General features: G+C 38.1%; 1 protein-coding gene across 2 annotated transcripts in view; it reads right to left on the bottom strand.

The window, feature by feature from the left end:
* The window catches only part of ZNF385D (zinc finger protein 385D), a 412620-nt gene that overhangs the window by 118026 nt on the left and 270409 nt on the right, over positions 1-24185 (bottom strand). For both annotated transcript variants that reach the window (XM_050891944.1, XM_050891945.1), the window contains one exon: positions 22844-22986. In XM_050891944.1, the coding sequence (XP_050747901.1) occupies positions 22844-22986 (143 nt within the window). The remainder of the gene's footprint in view (positions 1-22843; positions 22987-24185) is intronic.

Genomic DNA, 24185 nt, shown 5'->3' with positions numbered 1-24185 from the left:
AATTCACCAGAAGCTGCTGGGTAGCAGGTCATTGTGCATACCTTTGATGTGTAAATTCATGCTTAAATGCTTTGAAGAATTAGGGCCTAAAGTCCATACTGGATTCATAGCAACATAACTTCCTATCCTTTGGTGCTTTATCTGAATGCTCTCTCTTACAGAGAACTCCACGAAGAGCTGGACAAGGTGGTGTTGATTCTGTAATACGTTCAGCGTGAAAAGCAAGTTTTTAGGTAGTTGATATGCTAAAAGCAGTCTTTGTCATGCTTACTTATGTTATGCGTTTCTTGCCACATTGTTCTGCTTAAAAATACCCACTACTCCTTTTATCTAGTTTGTAGGTCACTTTTCAACCAACAAGAAACAGTCAGAGTATGGCACTTTCAAAGGTTTCATGGTCCTACAAATGTTGTCATAAACATCTAATTTTTAAACTTATTAATCTTAAGTAAGGCATGACCAATTTGCATAATATACTGTGATAGACTGCCATTTTACAGCTAACCTGCATTTGTCAAAATAAATGAAAAAGTTCATTGTATAATGGTACAAAAATATAGATGTAATTGCAGAAGCTGCAAGATTCCACTAATTCTGACTTCATAATTCAATAATGAATCTGCTGAATAAACAACTTTATTATGTTAGGCCAGTAACTCAAGGTTGTGGAAGCTAAGCACTGGAACGGATGGGTGAAAGGACTCCCTATGGTCAACAAGCCCAAACAAAGTCCTGTAAAGGATGCAATTCCTCAGGTGATATGAAAGAGGTTTAATCTTAGACCTACTACTTATCCACTTATCCATCTTTGCCTCAGTTGTTCCTGTTACAGAACCAGGGAAGCTGTTTATGTTATGAAGCTTCTCCTATAAGTTTGTCTCTGAAAAGCAGTCTAAAAAAGTATTTCTACAATATAGGTGTTAACAGCCAATGCAGTGGCACAATGGTATGCCTGTCACCTATACCCTCAGTCTCTTAGTAAGCAATTTTCACGGGAGACAAGACTCCCCCTGTTTCCTGCAGTTTGCTCCACCTCAGACCCACTACACACCCACCTTTCTCACTCATTCTCCAGGGACAGTTACAATTACCCCCCTCCATAAATACACCTCTGAGGTGACAAGCACCTCGTTTTGCACTTTTCTCTGGGTGGATGCCAATGGCCCAACTGAACAAACTGAATCTCATTGCTGCCCTTGCTGTTACACTATACCTATGGGAGTTGGCCATCTCTAGAAAGTGCTTTCAGGTGCCCATGACAGAAGCTGATAAAGGGCCTCAAACAGTTCCTCACAGGCAGAGGGACACCTTTTGCTAAAAGATGCACACAAGTAAAGAGAAAGGTTAAGCCTACCCAAGGTCTGCAGATTTGGTTTTTTGATTTATCTCGGTGCTTCTTGAAGAGCTCAGTTACCTGTTTGGAAGAAACACCTAAACCTGAGCCAGGAGAGAAGAGCCTTCCTCTCACACTTTTCCTCCTACGCTTTCCCAGTCAATGTGTCTAAGTGTTTCACTCTCCATTCACTCACTTTTTCTCTCTAGGCAGGAATTTTTAATGGCTTAAATATTCTTTTGCTCTTAGACTCTGGCCTGCAAAACATAGGCTTGTTAACTGAGATGGCAACAGGAACATCAATATTTTCTGGTTACTAGCTCATCATTTTTTCTGTAAGGAGCCTCAATATACTTTCTAGAGATAAGGTGTACATCCTTCATTGTTTTCTTCAATACCTATTCCTCCCTTGAGGCCTTGTTTAATTTCATTATTGAGCCAGAATACCAAGCATGTAATCTTACACAAATATAATATTCATACAAAATAACATAGCTTCTCCACAGCCATATATAAAAATACTTGTTCCAAAGCATTTGTGATTGATTTCTGGTGGTGCTTTTTCTTCTTCCTCTTATTATTTTTTTTTAAGCATTTTTTCATAAACAGGGAATATTTTATAACCATGTTTAAGTGACAACAAATCAAACTTAATTTACCAATGCTACTATATCAGTGAAGGGTTACTTAGAAAGAAGTGGCAACAATATACTGTCCACTGTGTTTAAAATCTGTTTTAAACAGTCACATTTCCTGCTGACAGTTGCTCTTTTTTGCCATCCAGTGTTTACACTGCTGAATGACAGAAGTCCAGTTTTGCTACCATGGGAGACCAATCATTCCTACAAAAACTGAAGCAAAGGCCTCTATTCTTCAGCAGTGGGTAGCACTTTAAGCCATAGATTTACAGGAAAAATATGACTGGAGAGGTCCAGGGTATGTCGGTACAAACACACAAAACCATTTTGAGAGAAGCAGAGTTCTCCCTATCCCTTCTGATTCCCCACCTGTAATAACTTGAACTTCATTCTTAGGATTCATCTCTCTTCCTTCTGTTTGTCAACTAGGATACCAAAATCAGCCAGAATTCAGGGGACTTTACACATCCTGAACTTGTCCCTACTAGATACAGAGTTTTAATTACATAGAGAGCGGGACAGTGGCACTGTCACATCATTGGCACTGGTGTGGAGGAGTCTTGAAGAAGACCTTGAAGATGAACAACTCATCTTGAAGATGAGGAACTGAATGATGGCATACGATGACATATTCATAAAGTTAGTAAGAAGAAAAATGGGCATTCTGCTGTGAGATTCATAAGCAGGAAGGCATAATACTAGAGCTTATAAACTACTACGCAAAAACATGGGAAACCAGTAGCAGAGTAACAAGTGCACAGGTTGACAGAAGACATTTAAGGTTTTAGTTTTAATGTTCTTGGAGGAAGTGAAACAATTGCCTAGGGTCAGAACTGCCTATTCCTTCATTCTTCTGTCTGCTGTTCTCTATACAGTTCCTTGCAGTGCACTCCTTTTCCAAAGAGGCTTTCATTACAATCACCTTGTCTAGTTTACTCCTAAAGAAAAAATTTAAGAGATACACATTACTCCATCCTTTCTCACTTAGGTGACCTGATTAGGAAGGGGAAACCTCAGTGATAACATAATTTGCATCTTGTTCTGTCATCCAGCAACGCCTGCATTTATTTGGAGGAGGTTGAGGGAGCTGAGGGAATTTTTTAAAAGAAAAGTAAAATGGATATAAAATAAATCAAGCTACTTAAATCTTAGATCAGAATTCATTCCGTATGAGCTGCTGGACAATATGTCTACATTAAGGACAGGAAGCCATCAAACTTTTTGTGTCTGATAGGTTTATGTTCCAACTCATGTTCTCTAAGAACAGTAGACGTATTCAGCCATTTTGTATTACAAAGATGATGATGTGATACTTGCCTCAAGGACTAGTATGCTACATTAGGAGCATAATGGTAGTTCAAATGCAAAATACAGTTTGCTGAAGGTCCCACTTCAGAACAATACAAAGTTAAAATACTTATTTTATTACTTTTTTATACTAGTAACAAAAGAATTTTCTTGTAATAAGTGTGTTTTATCAAACGAATTTAGTTTGAGAGCTAGAATGTCTGCCTAAGTGATGATACCCTAAACCAATACAGATTAAAGCAAATATGTGCGGTGAAATATGATATCATACCCTCCTTTAGTCCCCTCCCCACAAGAGTACTCAAAATTGTACTACTTGTTAAAAGATTCTGCTAATCTCTTAAAACTAAAAATGCATCAAGCAGAATCTAATTAGTTACAGCCAACATTACTATTTGGAAATGACTCCGAAAGATGTAGTTCATGTATCTAAACCATTAAGCCATTTCCAAACTATGTACGAAAATTTGGTATCTCTGAGCAATGGAGATAACCAGCTTGCTTAATCTTAAAATAATGGGTGCTACATTTGAGGGTCTGACAATGGCCCATTTTCAGATCTCCACTTCGTATCACAGTCTTGTGCGTGAAAGGAAATGGCAACTACCTCATCCTGCTGCAGAGACGAGTCTGCAGTAAGCAGATACTACACAGTTTAGAAGAATTCAGGTTGATCTCTTGCTCATCCATTTACCTCCTGTAGGACCTGAAGTAAATACCAGTGTCTTGGCATCTCAATTAACCCACCAAAGAGAAAATGAGGTACACAGGATGCTGAAAGATAAAATCATTGAAGACTGAGATGTTCGGAAACTAGGATCCACTCCTGCTTGCAACACGTTGGTTTTGCAGACCAGCATGGAGAAATTTATCCCCATCTCTTTGCAGAACATAATATTACAAGAATTTGATTGTCTTGGAGTCCTTGGCTATTTCTAGCTGTCTTTGTACTTAGGAATAAAAAGAAGAGTAAATTTCTCAACTGCAAATCTATCGAAAGACAGAACACAGTTTGTTGCTTGAATTTATATGGCCTTGCCAAACTCACACCATGATAAATTTACATTTTCTATGTGTATGGATATCTGAAAAAGGAGGGTCTATGCAGTGCCCACTGCAGTGGCTTCTACTCCCCACCTGTGTGCATTAGTCTTTAAGCAACCCAGTGGCGGGTACTAAAAGAAGACTGCTAGGGTTAGCACATTACAAACACGGCAGCCCTTTACAATGAGTAGGTAACACTGTCAGATAGGAATAGTCTATCACAGGTCAGAACACCACATCCTGATTTTACTACTGAAGGAAAATAACAAGAATGCATGCCCGTACACATACATACAAGCCAAACCTCCTGAATTTCAATAGTAATGTTATTAAACTGCAGGAAAAAGTTAATCAAAGGAATTTATTTTCATGCAATGTCAAAAGAAGACATCGTTTTGCAGCAGATGTTTTGGCAAGCAGAATGCAGACCAAACTCTAAGTTCTAATTGTGAGCTTCTCCCTCACAGTGTGAATTTTCCAAACCAAACATCTCACAGTCTAATTGAAGCACTCAACCAGCATATGTTCTGCTCAAGCAACTGTGTGAAGTTTTGTCATGGTTTAACCCCAGCCAGCAGCTAAGCACCATGCAGCCGCTCCCTCACTCCTCCTCCGTCCCAGTGGGATGGAGAGGAGAGTCAGGAAAGAGGGGAAAACTCATGGGTTGAGATAAGAGCAGTTTAATAACTAAAGTAAAATATAATACTAACAATAATAATAATGAAATGTAATAATAGTTACTATAATAGTAATGAAAAGGAATATAACAAACAAAAAAAAGAGGGTGAAAAAAAGGAAAAAAAAACAGTGATGCACAATGCAATTGCTCACCATCTGCTGACTGATGCCAGAGCTGCAATCCACGCCTACTGGCCGACTCCCTACAGTTTATATACCGAGCATGACGTTCTATGGTATGGAATATCCCTTGGGCTAGTTCGGGTCAGCTGTCCTGGCTATGCTCCCTCCCAGCTTCTTGTACACCTGCTTGCTGGCAGAGCATGGGAAACTGAAAAATCCTCAACTTAGGATAAGCGCTACTTAGCAACAACTGAAACATCAGCGTTTTATCAACAGTCTTCTCACCCTAAATCCAAAACACAGCACTATACCAGCTACTAAGAAGAAAATTAACTCTATTCCAGTCGAAACCAGGACAAGTTTGAAGTACTGTATATAAGCAGTATTAACTTCTTTTGCTTTCAAGGCACTGAACACTTGGAAATCACTATTGCTTAATTTAATGCTGAAAAGTAACTTCAATTACTAAGAAGTGGCCTCCCCTTGATGAAAAGACAATTTGTAAATATGCAGCAGGGAATGATGTCACAGTTTAATAAAAACCACCAATTCCCATCCATACTTCATTGCTTTCTTGTTGTATCACCATACAGAGACACAAACAGGTTTTGAATATTCTCCATCACTAAGCCACACATACATCTAAGTCTGGACAGAATCTAGTCACTGTTTCTAGATCTCAGTCCTAAGATTCATAACATTATTTGAGAGCCATCCTTTGGACAGGAGGCAGTATAGTCTGTCACAGTTCAACCCCGATGTCTGATATCTTTCTTCACCCCTGCTCCCTATCCTCCCACATTCATTTATAAACAGTTAGCCAGAGATCCACCAAGACTATGAGCAGTGGAAATCTTATTTTAGCTCTCTGAAGCAAAATAGCAATAATGCAATGATCGCAAAATTAGGAAAAGCATGTCTTAACCAGAGATCTATCTTATCCTGTCACATAATATCTTTCATATACCTTCTCTACTTCTAATCTCATCCTTTACTCTTTCTGTTTGATTCTTGTATTCCAGTAAGAGCTGAAGGGGAAAAAAAAAAAGCAGCTATGGACTTGAAGCTAGCTTGTTGATCTAACACAACATATTACTTCTGCCTATCAACCTTGCATTGCTTGAACTGCAATATTCAGCAGCATTTCAAGCTGTACAGAATCCTTCCTGCTTTGTTTCTCCACCACCTCCCTTTCATGGTTTCTTATCTCCTCTAAACACAATAGTCTTAGTCTCTCTGCTTTGCTGTAGGCCTTTAGAATTTGCAGAATGATTTAGTTTGAGAAAACGCTTCTGGATGTCATCTGCTCCAGCTCCCTAGTTCTCAATGCAGCACTAACTGGCAGCCTTGTCTAGGCCCTCACACAGGGTTTTGTCCAGTGAAGTTTTGAGTATCTCCTGGGATGGAGAGTCCACAGCTTCCCTCGGAAAACCAGTATGGTGTTTGACTGCAGTCAGTGTGAAAAAAATTGTTCCTAAGATATAACTGGAATTTCCTGTGTCAGCTAGGTACCTTAGGCATAGCATTTCAAGACAGCACCGTCAGGATAGGATTTATTGGAGATAAGCACCTCCCACAGATGATTAATGCCATCCCAGGTAAGTGTCTCAGATGGTATAAGTTGCTTTCTGTGGCTACCCACCTTTCCGCATTGACTCTGGAAGGGGCTGAATGGTTGGTTCAGATTGGACGCTTCACTTTTAGACATCAACTTAGGTCACATCATACATCTCATCCACTCTAACTTAAATTTCTGCAAGAAAGGTCATAGCATGATTTGGTTATATCCTCCTACACTAGGGGTTTAGGGGCATACTTTGACACATGCTTGAATTGTCAAGCATGTAGAGGTGAGAGAACCAAAAGCCAGAGTTTTTTATTTTCTTTATAGAAGAATGTCCTCAAGTTAAATATCTCAGATCTTACTAAGATATTTAAATATACTAATCTTCAATGCTGATCTCTTAACTGACATTATCATTATTTCAAATAAGTTTATTTAATGACTGTAAATTTCTAACTTCAAGTAAAGAAAATACTGGCAATCTGTTTCCACATGTATTTTCCCCACTCTGTACCAAAACTCTATCTCTATTTTTTCCAAGTAAAAACCAGAAAAGTCTATGGCAGTCTAATTGCTTGTTCTTTCTACCATAAAGTTTATGGAGGTCTACCGCCTACCCTTTTAAATCATTACATGAATATGAATTTGAGGTCTAACACACAATTGGATTAAGCCATTTGTCTTCATAGATCAAATACACTCATTTGTTTTCTTTGTTTAAATCAGTTCTTTAAGATTGATTAGAAGGCCAAATCTGAATATATTCAAAATAGTTCCTTTAATTAACCATCTACCTAAGGAAGACCCAGCAGACAGTGATGGCAATAAAAATCAGATATAAATACTAAGTTAAGAAAAGCTTAGTAGTTAGAGCCATATGCTTCTGAGGAAGATACTGTAATAGAGGTGAAGGGTATAGGAAAGAGGGAGAATTATTCAACGTCACTAGAAAGACCTGTAGATTGCTGCAGTAAATCATTCCAGGCAAACTTTTCAACAGCCTAAAAATGTTTACTTTTATGCAATATTTTCATGTGCTTATCTAGAGATGGACCAATGAGGTAGTCCCAGTACAGATTAAACAATAACAGTAGGACTTGCCTCTAATAATATTTTTTTTTAATCTGGATGGAACAATGAAAAAAATGCCTTTAGGCATTAAGGCATAATTTTGCCTTAAGCATAGCTGTGGTAGATATTCACATGAAAACAGATATTAGGTGATGGTATCAAGCAGTCATGACTGACAAACCCTGATAACTCAACACTGATAAACATTTTGTAGAGTTTGGGGGGGGGGGGAGGGATCAGTAGGTTGTAACTCAAAAGCACATATGATAGAAGCATAAAAACTTTCATAGGGCAGGTATCTGTAAACCTTTATCACTTGTAGAACTCTTCAGGCACTTTTTCCAAGATTTCTGTGAATATTAGTCTTGTTTTCAAAACATCAACCAGAGCATGAAAACAGAGCCTGGAAGGCATGAATGCACTATCACTCCCTGTTACAGAAATGGGAAGTAAATCAAAGCACTAAAAGGGAGAAATTGTGTTCCCAAAGTCAGAAGAAGCTTGACTAGGCCCTGGGAATTGTCATTAGATAATGGCGATGAGCAATCTGCAGAACTAGTCAAGACCCATTTTGCTGAAGTTACTGATCTCTGCCAACCTGCTTAGGTTGTCCATGCCAAAGGGTGCAGAAGCCCACTGGACTTGCTCCAAATGAGGGACTCAACTGAAAATTAAACAAATGGCCAATAACCACAGACCTGGTCAGTAATCTGTTCAGAATTACAATTTAAGAGGTTACTGGATCACAACAGCAGTCTAAGCATACTGTGTCATGTGGCCATTTAACCATTTGAATGGAAGGTAACCTATTGATATTTTAGCAGTATTTATTTTATAAAATTCTTCATGGAGATTTAAAAGGAAGCTCCAGCCAGCAGTCATTTGAATGAGCAGAAGTGAAAGAAGGGCTGATAGTGATTACATTGTAACAAAACAGATGGATGGTAAACCCAAATTAAAGTTACTCAGAATTGACATCTCTTGTGTAAAATTAACGATGGATAAATGAGATGAAATAAAATAAGGCCTAAGGATGTGTTTTAAAAGACTGTAATTTCAACTTGAACCTTTGAGGTTCAAACTCATTAAACTAGCTTGAACAGATTTTCTTTTGTTCTACGTGCTTCAGTATTACTGGCTTGAGGAAGAAATACATCAAAGAGGCTACTTCAGGCTCAGACAACAGGAGGAGAAAAAACAAAAACAATGCATGGCTAGCTTATGATCTAGAGTTTTGGGCTGGCTACAAATAACATCCAAATTAATTCCCAAGCTTGCAATGAGTCCCCACAAGCTCCTGTTACCATACAGAACTTCCCTAAGTTCAAAAAAACTACCTGAATGGTGCTATCTGTAAGACTGGCAACTTTTATCCAATAAAATTGCCAATCCCTTTAAGAATCATCTCTATCAGCAAGAATGTGCTTCCTCAACTCAATTTTGTTAAAGACTTGGGGTTTCTCTCTCATTCTGCACTATGAACAGCCAAGAACAAATAACTGAAATCAATGATTTTTTTATACTGTTATCTGACAAAAGCCTAGCAAGACAATAATTTCTTAGCATAGCTTGGAAGCCTGGAATAATGCATGCTTATCACCAGCTGTAGCAGTCTAAAAAAAAAAATCTGCTGATTATATAATCATCTTAAATCCCTGCGTAGGTTGAAGACTTAAACGTTGTTAATGATAGCTAAAGACCAAAGCAGATGATTGTTAATCCTCCTCTTATTTAAGAGAAGGTATACACTAAATAATACATTATTGCAGTATTAAGTGGCTTTTTGCTTTGCTGTTTAATCTTGCATCTTACTGAAAAGCTTAACAAATGTTTAAGATGTTTAATTACTGAACTTGAAGCTGTTCTTCACAACCCTTCTCCTGGTGTGTTCTGGTCCACAGAAATGCTGTTTTAAGAAACATAGATAAAATATTGCAGTGTTTTACTCTAAGTCCAACTAGTATGAAGCAGAGATATTAATCCAATCACAGAAATGAGTAAGTAAGGATGAGAATCCTAACACATTTTATATGTTCCGTGTTCTGTATTTTTGAGTTCTGAGTTGGTTATGTTGTGCCTTTTTCTCATTAAATTAGAAGAAAATAAAGTTTTAATTTTACCAAAATTAACAGTTCCTTCTCTTACTTATTTACATTCAAAGTTAATAATTTCCTTGTATTAGTACAAATGCCGTTAACTACAGAATTTTGCTTGTTTATACTTTCACCTGAGCTGCTCAAGGGACACTAAATTTAGATCTCACAGAGAGAACTATTTACCCTCAGGGTCAGCATCAATTTATGTGCCAAATCTCTTGCCGTATCACAGCAGCTTCTAAAAAAGAAATTGAACGATTTTTGAAAAAGTTGCAGTGATTTGTGAAGAAACAGATAAAAGAAATAATTCTAAATTAAATATAACTTTTCCCAATCAACTGAATGTTGGGGGCCTAGCAAATAAAAGAAAATAAAATCTAATCTTCAGATCCATTTTTTTGGTGCAATTTGGTGTCATTTGAAACAGACATTTCTTTACATTCTAGAAACTCGGCCTGTTTGAAGAGGTAGGAGATAATTTTTTTTTAATGACACTACAGAGGAGACATGCATACACAGTATTTGCTGAGGTAAACTTTACCTCTATTAATAAATAAAAGCACTTAATAAAAAAGAAAGGCACTTAAGACCAAAAATACGTGCTATCCTCTTTGTGCACAGAAATTTAAGAACAATTCCCCTTCATCAGGGAATCCTTACTGAGGAACAGTGAGTGAACAGCTGTGGAGCTATGACATTTTACAGTATCTGAGGGTTTGTTCTTAAAGAAGGATTTTCTGTGATTTCAGAAGCACAGACTCTTTTTAATTTCATGCTTGTTTTAGCTGAGTTTGAGACATTTTCAGTAAGTACCAAGGTAATTTCTCTCTCTTCTTTCAAATTTAGAATGAAAAACATAATTAGGTTTCAAGCAGATATAGCTCCTGTAAAATGAAAATAAATAAGAGATTTAGAGAGAACAAACTTGCTTCAAAAAGTTTCAGGAGATATTAATTTCCTGGGAAAAGCATGTAACTAAAAAGGAAAGGGACTGTTCCTGCCAGGAACAAAGATGTAAGGACTCTTTAAGTGGAAACTGGATACTTTAACTTGCTTTGTAACGTTTCCACCATTATTTTTTTGTGTGCGTGTGAAGAAAATACATCTTTCAAATACCTGTTCTGAGATATTTCTAAGTCTCTCTTCTTGAAAACCTTCTGCTCTTCCTCCCACCTCTCTTCCAAGCCCAATGTCATATATCCAGTATTTTCCAATCCTTTCACTGGCAGTCTCCGCACTGCCGCTCCTCTCCCGAACACCACTCTCATGTTACTTCCTAACACCGACAATAGCTTTTGCTGCTTCCCAGAGCTGATAGTGCCGTTTGAGAGGGCACTGCTATAATTAACTCTGGCATCACCCCTGTGATTTATCTTTGTCATCTGAGTCCTAGCAACACCAATAATGTAATGGGTTGGATCCACTAGCAAATCATTACATTTCAATCACAAAATATGAGTAAGGTGATGCAGATTTCTTCATCCACTTCCAGCTCCCACAAGCATAGCACCTTAAAAATCGTCCTTGCACTTCTAGTGTTTATAGCAAGTCATAGTTCATATACTCCCATCTCTTCCCACTACTTAGGTTGCCCAAGGAAATTTTCCTACGTATCTCCCTGCCTGGATATGTTAGGCATCCCGTCTGGAGAAGGGAATGAGGAAACTCAAATTACCTCATTAGTAGTTAAAATAAACAAACTCTCCTGCTGATTCCACCCAGTTCAGCATGTTACCTCATGGAGGACTATCACATGCCAAGAAAACACATTTGGCTCAAGAACTTCCTAAAATATACCTTACTGGAGGCATTGTCTGGCAAGTGTTGCTATATGTGTTCTCTATTCTTCTGCTCTTCCTTAAGTTATCAGAGAAAGGCTATAGAAACAGATAATGCTTTGGCCTGGTCCTGGCTTTGTTACCTTGTTATAACCTCATTGCACCACCCTCAGGTACCATAGCTGCCCTACCTGTTGAAACTAAAGATGCATAGGTACATCAGATCAGCTACTTGACGTTTCTGACAGTGGAGGGCTGATCAGTTCAAGAACAAGAAAACCCTGATAATCCGCCTACATTTTCAGGATCCCAAATTGGTATCTTTGTAAGGTAGACATAGATCCCTGGATTTTTAACAAAGCATGGACATGATGGACTACAGATAAGCCTAGTGAAAACTGCGCAGGAATAAAGGAAGTAAAGGCTGCAGGTTTACACCTTTTTTGGCTTCTTGACAAATGTCCCAGGAATAACTTAAAGTAATACCAGTCCCCTAAAATTTTCTTCAAATATTCCCTTCACAGAGTTATTTTGTTCAACTGCAGGAACTCTTGCCATGGTCTCCATTCATTAGGATTGCTCTCTCTACCATTCAAACATCCTAGCAATTTCACAGTAGCAAACTACTGAAAGAAACTTCTCCTGGTCAGCTTTCCAGCAGGCTTTAAAGCACCTCTAACTGTAATTAAGAATGTCTCTTTGCTATATATCTTTTTATTTTTTATTTGCAATTTTCATTCAGTTATAGACTATTCAGACTTCTGTTGTGAGTTGTTAAGACAGCTTTTACATTTCATTCTAAACATGATTGCTTTTGTTGTGTAAGGGAACTACACAATTTATTTAAAATTTTTTATTCTTTCTGATAAAAATTAATATGTAAGTGTAATATGTCATCTAAAACTTTTTACTCATGACATCACAAAGCATTTAATTCTGGACAAAATATAATGTTTGACAGAAAACCATTGATTTATATTCTTTTAAATAGTAAGAATTTGATACTCATCTATTTTATATAATCCAATGTATTTAAAACAGAAACTGATTTCCTGAGAGATATGAGATTTTGTACTATTTTTTATGAATTGTTTTGATTACTAATTTAATCTGTATGGATATTTACACGATATTACTTTAAGCATTCAGTAGAGCCAAAGGAAAGATGCCAGGAAAAACAGTAGTTGCATGAGAATCTGGAGTTCTATATCCAATTCTACTGTGTAAGTAAGTCCAACATATAACCTTTGGGGATTTTCTTCCCTTATCAAAAAAATGTTAGGATAAAATAAATTAGACAGGACATGGACATTACAGAAATATTCTGTCAGAGAGTACATCATACAATGACTCCAGATAAATAAGTTCTTCAGCATGTGCCATTTACCAGCCCAAACTACTGTGACTAAAAAGAGTGGGAAAGAGCGAGCCCCAAATCTTTCCATTATCATAAAAGATAAAAGCGAGTGTGTTTTAGGACAAGTTCTTGAATAACAGCAGCACTGTTACTACATGTTATGAATAAGCAATTAACAAGGTAATTGTGCTTAGGAATGTATTTACTGTGTGTAAAATTACCTGTCATGCAAACTCATGCTTTTTTCAACAGTTATCTTTGAAATTCCTAAGAGGAGCAAACTGCAGGTTGTACCAAAAAAAAAAAAAAAAAAATCAATAAATAGTTATTCAGCTAGGTTAGCAACGCAAACATGCCTAAGGCTAGGAAAGATTCATGCCTTATTTTGAATCTTTCCAAATGTCTGTCTCATCAACAGAAATAATACTGATGTTAGAAATTTATCACTCTTTCTCCCTCAGACTACAGTAATCAAATCATTGCTTAAGTAATTCCTTTTCACTTTAATTGCAGCTTTTTAAAAACAGGTTAATAACCATCCATATTTAAACTGTAGATTTTATGAGTTATACTTATTATGCAACCCATTAAAGTTTTATAGTCTTTGCAGAATAAAATAATCATTGATCTTTTTCATCTGAGTGCTATTAAGACAAAGGGTGTAAACATCAACTGATTAAAACATTATTTAAAATGCTTTACAAAATGCTTTATAAAATTTAGTTTTAAGTAATTCCACTCATCAAGACTTGACATAGCTGAAGAGTACTTCATTTAATTTCCTTTACGAGAATGTTTTGCATGCAAAGCAAAAGCCTGAGGGACCCTCAGTCCCCAATAAAGGCTATGCTATTGCCTTTGCCTTGGATACTATGGCTTTCCAACAGCAAGTTATCTGTCAGTGCACTGTGCAGTGCCCTCCAGCAAATGTGTAAGGCAGGATGAGATAACTCAGAAAGTCTATTCTTTCACTATTACTAATCATCAGTTAAACAAACAAGCATGTGAGATATTTAGATCCTATTGATTGTTTTAACAATAACAAGAAACCACAAACAAAAAAAATACACAGAAAACAAAGCTTGCTGTGTATCATTTTTAGGTATGTGGAGACCTTTGTCCAGAGATCATTTCCAGCCTACAACACTGCTCATGAAAATGCCTTCAATTTTATGTTCCATATACAAACACGGTGCTTCTGCCTCAGACCTTTTCAGTTAATTATGGACATGAGAATTGGTGGAGACTAGTTAGAAGTCCACCCATTCTCACATGGCAAAAAGGAGCAACACAAACATCTGTTCTTCAGCCACAAGCTGCTGAGTGACTGGAGAGTGATATACTGCCAGAAAAATCCTGAAGAAACTGTGAGCTATCAAACAGATGGTGGAAGTGCATGGGCTATATGCTCAGCCTGCACGAAGAACAGCATCCTATCTGCACCCACAAAGTAAATACAATCTGCAGGCGACAATTGACAAATGACCACCCGCATCCATAAGGACCTTGAATGAGGCCACAGAGCTGAATGTCAACAGAGATGGTAGCTGGAGAAGGCCAAACACAGGTGATGCTATTACACACATACTGGAAATAAGTCTTCCAGATAAATCAAAACAGATTTACCAAAGGCACACATTATACTCCGAAAACTGGACAGCAACCAGGAAACTGGTATGGTCGGGTAATTTACATCCACATTATAGTTACAGGGATGAATTCAAGGATAGGTATTATAATGTTCAGTAAGGCGAAATGACACAAACTTAGGCTATTTTAAGATAATCTTAACATTTGCTTCCCCAGGAGAACACGCATCCTAGAAACCTGAATTTCTGCTGAAAGCAATCACAGAAGGTTGGAGCACCCTTGATAAAAATTTAATTTAAATAAAAATAAAACATTTTAGTGGATTTTTTTAATGGTATCTACCCATTTGTACCCATGAACGAACTCCTCTAAGCTCTCAAGACTGCTGTATTCTATGTGGCAAGAGGTGAGAGCTGCTCATCTTAAGCATAGGAGACTGTTAATTCCCTAATTGGAACATAATCCTAAAACTGCTCAAATAAATTGTGAGGAATCAGAGAATGGGTTGAGTTGGAAAGGACCTTTAAAGATCATCAAGTCCAACCTCCCTACCATGGGCAGGGACATCTTTCACCAGATCAGGTTGCTCAAAGCCCCATCCAACCTGACCTTGAACGCTTTCAATGATGGGGCATGCACAACTTCTCTGGACAATCTGTTCCAGTGTCTCACCACCTCCCTAGTAAAAAATTTCTTTCTTCCAATCTAAACCTACCCTCTTTCAGTTTAAAAACATTGCCCCTTGTTCTGTCACTACAGGCCCTGGTAAAAAAATCTCTCTCCATCTTTCTTATGAGTCCCCTTTAAGTATTGAGTTGTCATAATAAGGTCCTTCCAGAGCCTTCTCTTCTCCAGGCTGAACAACCCCAACTCTCTCAGCCTTTCTTCATAGGAGAGGTGTTCCACCCCTCTGACCATTTTCGTGGCCCTCCTCTAGACCTGCTCTAACAGGTCCATGTATTTTTTTTATTGGGGACCCCAGAACCGGATGCTGTACTCCAGGTAGGGTCTCATAAGAGCAGAGTAGAGGGGGAGAATCACCTCCCTCGACCTGCTGGCCATGCTGCTTTTTATGCAGCCCAGGGTATGACTGGCTTTCGGGGCTGCAAGCGCACATTGCCAGCTAATATCCAATTTTTCATCCACCAGCACCCCCAAGTCCTTCTCCACAGGGCTCTCAATCCATTTATCACCCTGTCTCTATTGATATTGGGGATTGCCCCAACCCAGGTGCAGAACCTTGCACTTGGCCTTCTTGAACTTCACGAGGGTCACATGGGCCTAGTGAAAGCAATCCCAAAACCAGGGCCAGGAGTGCTGCTAAAATGTATGGTAACACTAAGAGAAAGATAACAAGAAAACTTCTGTTGATGCCTGGGTTGAAACTTGCAGGAGTCCGAGCTATAAGTTGCAAGCAGAGGCCAAAAATTTTTAGAGGAGGTTGCAAAGAGATTAAGGCTAGATTTTTTAGGGTGCTCCTTAACAATGCATCAAGTCCAAAGAAAATAATAGCAATCATTCTGGAGACAATTGCTAGTGAGTTGAGACTCTACTCCCCAGCCACTTGGCAGTGCAAAGGAAAATAACAGCCATGCAATAACACACAACCATGGGAAGGTTACCTGAGGGTTGCAGGAACACTCATTTATACAAAGTCAAAATATGAGCTCTGTTCCCTGTTTGTGACATAGAGCATAGACCATACATAAGAACAGGCAGACAGAGTATTCCTGGAGATCCGGATCCACCCTAAACTGACTCAAAACTGGAAAAAGACAAAGAGCTTAATTTCATCATGTCTTCTGAGCTGTGAACATTTCCTCTGCATCAGAGAATCAGAGCTTTACTGTTATTTCAAACAGAGCCCAGGGTGTAGATTAAGGATTTAAATGTACAGCAAATAAATCTGGCCAATTCAAATAACTGAATATTTCATGCTGATGTTGATTCATTCCTGTTTTGCAAGCACCAAATAAAAACATCTGAATTGCCAGGATTTTCTTGTGTTTGCTCATTCCCTAATCCCTCTTCTTCCCCTGCAGACTTCTTAATTAAATGTCCTGGCCAGCAATGAAAATGTTATTATAATAAAGAATTCCTGAACCCAAACATTATTTTTGCAATCTTCCCTATTTTGAAAAATATTCAGCTAGACAGCAATAGAGATACAGACCATAAAAAAGAGTATAGCTATGTTACAGCTCAATTGCAGTGCTATGGAAAGAAAAAGAGCAAGCCAAACCCCCTGTTTCTAGACACCTGTAAATGAGCAGCCATGCAAGGAATATCCCCAGAAGCAATAATCCCCTCTGTTTGTCTGACAAATTAACAATTTGGTGCAGTGCAGTTCTCCACCTGATAAAGGTCCTTCTCATGGAAATAACATTAAAAATCAGCACAGACTATATTTTTACTGCCAAGTTCTTCTATATAGGCAGTATTCCATTTTGATTCACATGAAACTGAGGCCATTGTGTTGTCCCCTGACTATCCTCTTCTGGAAACTAAGCATTCTGACAGCATGTCTTCACTACTGAACTTTAAAGGATTTTATATAATGAGGTAAAATAGTCTCATTATGCTCCTCTGCTCAATTAAGTCAGAAAACAAAACAAAACCATTCTGTAGAGACATACAAAAAAAGTGGGTTTATTTTGTAAATTTCAGGCTGCTAATGTTTAGAAAAACTAACATGTATTTCAGCTTTCTCCTCCACTCTTCACTATCAAAAGCTACATCTTATTCATAACATCCAGAAAATTAGCACATCATTTCTGCAGCACATATCTCTCCGCTAGATAAAAAACTATCCAGGACAAAAGCCTAAGAAAAAGATTTTTAAAGTGTCTTCTGGCAACTTTTTGACAGGTTTTCTCCACATTTCCTGGTATAACCCTTCCCAGAAATATTTGTCAGCAGGTAGGTTTTCTACATTGTCCATTTCTATCAGTTGTCTGGCCACAATAGGAGAAGACTGCATTTCCCAAACAACCACGAAGCTACGCTCTGTCCAAGCCAACGCAGTGGTTATCAGCAGGCCAGGCAGAGTCCGACAGCAAGACCAGAGCAGGGAGAAAAGCAGCTCCCAGTGAAAAAAGCCAGCCATAATTGCCTGCTACCGATACCTACAAACACAAGCTTCACTTCTATAGGGTGCAGCCTTTGTGCTGCCTTGGAAGCTGTTAGGATGTTGCACAGGCTGGTTTTCAGGAAGCAAGGAGCACTACATTGGCACCCTAACCCAAGCTGCCCCTGGAGCCCTAACCTATGGGCAATGGCCACTGTTACCTCCTCCTCCTTTCCCATATGGCAAACCTCTACCAGGGGAAGGTGAAACGTGAAGCCCTTAATACTGCACCTGGGGCTATTGGCATAGAACAAGCAAACAGGAAAAATCAGGGGACTGAACACGGATCACTACAGATGGATCATGAGAAAGAGATGTATGTGGAGTAATAGTTCATTTTCCATCCATGTTTAATACAGTTCTGACATTGCCACTGCTCTTCCAAGTCATATGTTTCTAGTCAAAATTGTAATCATGTTTCTTTCCAAAGGATGCTTCTTTGGGAAACTTTCCACTGGCAACAAGGGGAGATCAGGCTTTAATTTGGAGTTAGGATGGAGCTTTTCAAGCAACATCCCTATTTCTGCTTACAAGCATTTACTCAGATCTTCTGCACTGTGGACCTCTTCCACTACAGATTACGTTCATACTACAGTCTACAAAGTGTGATATAATATTTTTTAGAAATTTTTCAGGAAAATGGTCAGCATATCCTTCAAAGAATAAACAAACAAGGAGTGCAACGCATTGTCTGATTTTCCACCTAGTAATAGCAAATGTCCTGGATTTGTAAACTCTAGATTCTGTCTCTCAGGAGGCTGAAATATATAATTCTGAGAGCTTCAGAAATAAGTAAAACCTGGTTTCTGATGCATCTGTACTTTGATGGAGACTATAAAAAAGATCTGAGTTTTTTTCTGTGGGAGGGTCACTTAGGGCTGACGCTGATGTCTAGCAAAATGAAGCATTTTCTCTTAGTCCAGGGACTCATAACAATATTGTCCTAAAAGTTAATTAACTTCTAGACTTTGATGCTTTGTGAAATTTCTTTGCAGCCAGCCATTGGCTCATGAACAGAAACACCACACATGCGCATTCACATGCACTCACAGACCAGTGTGTATTCAATACAACTACTAAAGCTTTGTATCTCTAAGGACTAGTTCTTAGAAGCACACAGACTTAAAGCTTCTCACTCTGCAGATGAAAATGCAGAAGCATACCAAATATTTGCTAAATGATCTCAACCATTTTTCAGAATAGACAATTTAATTATTTTTCCATTCCTCTAACAATCTTCAAGTCATATTTTAAAAAGCTACATAAGCATTGTTAATAGTTGTAGTTTCTTTCTTTCATAAAATTTAGCCATTTAAATCCCATACACTTGATTCATCTTTTTATATCAGCTAAACTTGCAAAGAACTTGGAATTCTTCAGGGTCTGCACCAGTGGGCTGTTTTCAGTTTAAACAGCTGTGTTGTTAAAATTTCTTTTTTACACAGGACTTGAGGGTACCCATTTGCTTCACAATTAAGAGCATAGCACCTACAAATGTTCAGCTAACCAGACTGTTAATTGGTACATTTGCTTTACGCTTTCTTGTATAAATAGAAAATGTTCCTCCTGAAACTGTATGGTTCAAAGGTTCACATGTTATCTTCCTTGCATTTCTCAGGTTACTCACTTTTTACTTCTCCCTCTCCTCAGTGTCCAGAGATATTACTGATAAAAGTTTACACACTCCATGTTATCTCTTCTATTCTCTGCTCCAAGGAAAGCTTTTGCCTTTGTAGAAGGCACCTTACTATTATTATTTGTGATACTTAAGATCAGTATTTGGTTTTGTTAGTTCTTGTGTATGTGCTTGAGATGATTCTCCATTGGTAAGTTACTTTTGCTTTCACCTCCCCTAATATTTCTATCCAGTTCATCTGAATCCTCAAATTCCCTTAAGATTGTCTTCAGATAACATTAGAAGCATAACTGCTTGAAAAATGGGAGCATTGCTCTGTAAACATACAATACAAAGTCAGCACTTCTGTCACCTGATTTCTGAGTAATTTAATATATCAGCTGTGAATAGCTTATGACCTGTCCCATAATATGGAATTCATCTAACTAAATGTAGATGCAGCTGAGCCAGTCCCTCATTATAGTCAGCAGAGACGAATGAGAACTGTCAGGGTTCACTTCACCTCATGCCAAAGTAGACGCACAGGGTGCTTGCATTGCAACCTACTTTTGTCTATTTTTCTCCACTTAAAAAACTGGAGAAATTGCTCGTTTTTCTCCATTATCTTTTGTGAAGAAACTTAGGCTGATTAGCTCAGATGCCTATGCCTATCACAACCAAACTCTCAAGTTGAGTTAGGATTGCCATAACCAGACACCGCTTCTTTTCTCTGAAACATGACTGAATTTTTACTCAAGTTTCTCCTTGATCATGCTCTTCTCAAGTGAAGGCTGTTGAAATGTGTCCAGTAAATGGCCAAAGCTCTGGACTTCCTTCTAGCCTCTTGGGAAGTAGCCTGGACATGCTGCCAAACTCATTAGTTCCTGTGGAATTGTGCAAGGGTCAAGAGGTCTTTAGAAATCCATTTCCTAAGACACAATCTGTGACCTTGATGTCTCAATCAAGGGTAAAGTTAATTTATCAACAACATGAGAGAGAACGTCCAGTTCAGGTGTTGTTAACTGACCACCTGCTTGATCTTGGTTTAGCCACAGAACATAAATGCTTCTCCGCCGACACTGTGTAGGATTGTCAATGAAGTCAATGAATACAAAGCATTATCAACAGCTACAATTGTTCATGAGCGTGCGTATTTACGAAGATCATTTTTTGGTTAAACACTTATTTTCTGTCTCACATTCACACACTTAAAGCCCTTGTCAGACATCCTGTTTAAAGTCTAATATGACTTGTGGGTTACCTTCTCCTTAGGCTGGTAATGCTCAGCAGCAGCTGATGTGTCCCCAAAAGATTCATCAGCTTGGAAAGAATTTCTGGAAATATGCAGAACTTCTCAGCTAGCCTACATGTTTGGAGGATGCCATTAACCAGCTCTGGCATATGAGCTAAAAATAGCAGCGTTCAATAATGTACTGTTCAGAATGAAAATGGGAACACTGAGGATGATGCTGCATGTCAGCACACACAGTGAGAAGGCAAAGGTCATGTTGCAAGGCAAAGACTATGAGCAGCAAGGCAGGTGACAGCAGCTCTGATGACAGCATCCTCACGCTTGGGACTGACATAGTCAGCAAAGGTGGACTTGGCAGATGGCCACACATCACAGGAAGCAGTACTTTTTATGGGAACAAACTTCAGAGTTCTGTTAAAAAGGGCTGCTAGTCTCACTCTTGAAACCTAGGCTTAGTTTACTGAAAATTGAAGACGAGGAGTCTGTAAAGTCCAACTACAGTGCTTATACCAAATGATATACTACTAAGATGATGTTCAGGAATAACAGAGTTTTGATAGGAGTCTATTTTTAGTTTCTTACTTCCAAATTAATACCAGCACATCTTCCCTTCCCACCCCCCCCCCCCCCCCCCCCCCAATAATTACAGTATAAAATCAATCTTTGTAAGAAAAAAAAAACAGCAAATTTATGGAACGACACAAGATGAACAATTATTTATTAAATTCATCATTAAAATTGCATTTGAATTATGCAGAGTTAAACAATTAACAAAACAATCTGAAGACTCTGAACTATGGAAAATCCTGAAAAAACCAGAAATTCTAACAGACAATTTCTAAAAATTCAGCTGGCCTATTGCATTAAATACGAACAGTGATCACAAAGGAAAACTGGTAAAAAAACCCCAATCCTAAAGCATACTAAACAAGTCTAATGGTTTATCCATTTCATTATGAGTTATCAGTAACTTGGTTAAAACCAGGACTTTTTAAAACTTTGCTGCATACCTATATACATTTTAAAATTTGAAAAAGTTTCTTTGTAATAAAAAGGTTCTTTGTAATAATAATTCTTTGATATTGTTTCTGAGCATTTTAAGACTTGCAGCTTATAGTTCCTCTGATCTCTATTAATGCTGTGAATTGTTTGAATTTAAGACTGCATAAATAAATAGTTTTTACAATTAGTTCATTTTAATTACTTTAAAGCAAAATGAACATCCATAAAAGGTAAATAAATGAACATTTAATTATGGAAATTTGCTATTGATTACTACAAATTGCTTCTAGAATGGGCATGTTCTTTTACTACTCTTAATTATTGTAATTAAGATTTTTGCATGTTAATTAGAATTGTTTTGGCATGGCAAATTCCACCCTTCTCTGTGTCTCTCAAAGTAGGTAAGTACACACATTCTTAGGGTTTTTTTTTCTATATATAGTATATCTAAATAAGGAAAAGAACTTCCCAGAGTATGTTCAAATTAAAAAGGGGTATAATTCTATAAAGTCAAAATTAACATAAAACCAATTTAGACTTATTTTTTTTCTTTTAGAGCATTAAATATGTCAGCCAGAAACAGGAAAATTGAAACATTCATGACATACATCAGTAAAATAAGTATTTTCATTAAGGAGGAATAAGTTTTCTATAATCATAGATAATATGACTAAGTAAAAAAATTATTAAGGAGAAATCTAACCTTGTTTTAACCCAAGGTGTGAGAAATAACATATCCTAACCTGAAAAAAATACAATGGGTTGTTTGCCAGTGAATACCTCATATACCAGCTAATGCTGTTCTCATTCTTACTTTAATTGCCCCAACAGTTATATCTTTTGTAGCCCCTCCAATCTGTAAATTTTAAATATTTCTCAGGAAGCTTGTTGGAGATGGGATGTAGAACACCATCGCTCTGAGAGTTTCACTCTCTGAGAGTTGCAGCAAACTGTAAGTCAGTGAAACTCTGCATGTCTTAATACAGTGGGAAACTCACAAGCCCTGGGACTGAATATGGCCTGCAACTTTATTGCGTGTCACTTGGGATCATATAATTTTTTCCTTCTACATTACTTCTTACTAACACTCAGCTAGGCTTTAATTTATGGCCTACCAGCATGTGTGAAAGAGCTATTTGGCCCTCAGTAAGGGAGAGGATATTCCAGGTTTAATTGAGTACATAAAATTCTACTTTGTGCCCTCTTGAGTCTTCCATGGAAACTGTGGCTCACTGAGGTGGACAGTAACTGTTAGGAGTGTACTTACTGCATTGAAGTTGGGGAAGAGATTGACTGCTGCGGCAGTGTCCAGAGGAAACGGAAGAAATGGTTTAATATCCAGCGATGGCTGCAAAGGTGGAGCAGGAGGACGCACTAGGGCTGGAAGAGCAGGGCTCTGGCACGTACCACCTACATGTAGAAAGAGACAGAAGGCATTCAGCAAGGACTATGATGGGGGGCGGGGGAAGCCAACACAAAAAATATTGGATTGAACAAATACATTTTTATTTGTCCACAAATTACTGCATTACTGAAAAAGAGCACAGCTGACTCAGTGACTGTTGATTATAATTCTTTGCCAGTAATTGCTTCAGGTATCAGTCTATCGTTATTTAAAATTAGCTAATAAACCATTTCTTTCTATGGATTATCTGGAACAATAGTTCAGCGTATGTCTGACTTCCTTTAGAACTTCAGTTAGTATCATTCTGCTATAATTTCAGTGTTTCATCCCAACTCTGTTGCTCAACCCTCCAAAGGCAAACTGCTCCAGAAGAAAAAGAACAACAACTAGCTGTTCGGCTCAGCAAAAGTCATGTCACTTGTAGACTTTTGATTTTTTAATTAAATGCTCACTCGTGGAGTTTACAGCTTCAGAGTCAACCTAAACCTCACAAACACAACATACCTTGCTGCCTCAACCGTTGATCAATATAAATCTAAATTAAGAACAGTTTCAGCAGCCACCAAAATTCTGTTTATGGGAAGGTACCGACGAACACTTTCTGCTCTTGCAAGGGGTGGAGCTGATTCAGACTGTGCAGCAGAAAGCTCCTCCCAGCTAATGCTACCAACCACCAGCTCTGTGCGACTGTAATGCAAATGAAGAAATCCCCTTGCATACCAATAAGTTGCTACCTGTTTGCAATGGACCCTATTTTACTTATTTGTTTGCCCCTTACCACAGCCAGCTAAAAGCTGGAAGGATCCAAGCCTGTTCTCTGCTTCCAGTGTCTCCCATGCTTTGGTTGTACTCCAAAACATCAATTCCCTGTTAATTAAAGACTATTTGGGTCCTAGGAAACTGTTAAAATATGCCAGTGTTCTTCTAATCTGAGAGGCAGGCAACAGACTGTAAAAACCTGCTGGTAAGAGTCCAAGAAACATTAAAAGAAACTGTAAGGGGAGTTTTACCCCACTCATTGAACAGAGACACAGACAGACAGACCAACAGAGGGAGAGATCTGAAATCTGTTTCTTTTTTTCCTCTCGTACATACAGACGCTTCATTAGACAAGCTGCATACATTCTTTAAGAGCCCAAATATAAAGTAGTCAGAATGATATACGGAATCTCTCCATATTTGGCCAGCAAATCTGCTAACAAGG

Source organism: Gymnogyps californianus, chromosome 2 (genome assembly GCF_018139145.2).
Source record: "Gymnogyps californianus isolate 813 chromosome 2, ASM1813914v2, whole genome shotgun sequence".
NCBI lineage: Eukaryota > Metazoa > Chordata > Aves > Accipitriformes > Cathartidae > Gymnogyps > Gymnogyps californianus.
This window is presented reverse-complemented; position numbering and strand designations above follow the sequence as displayed.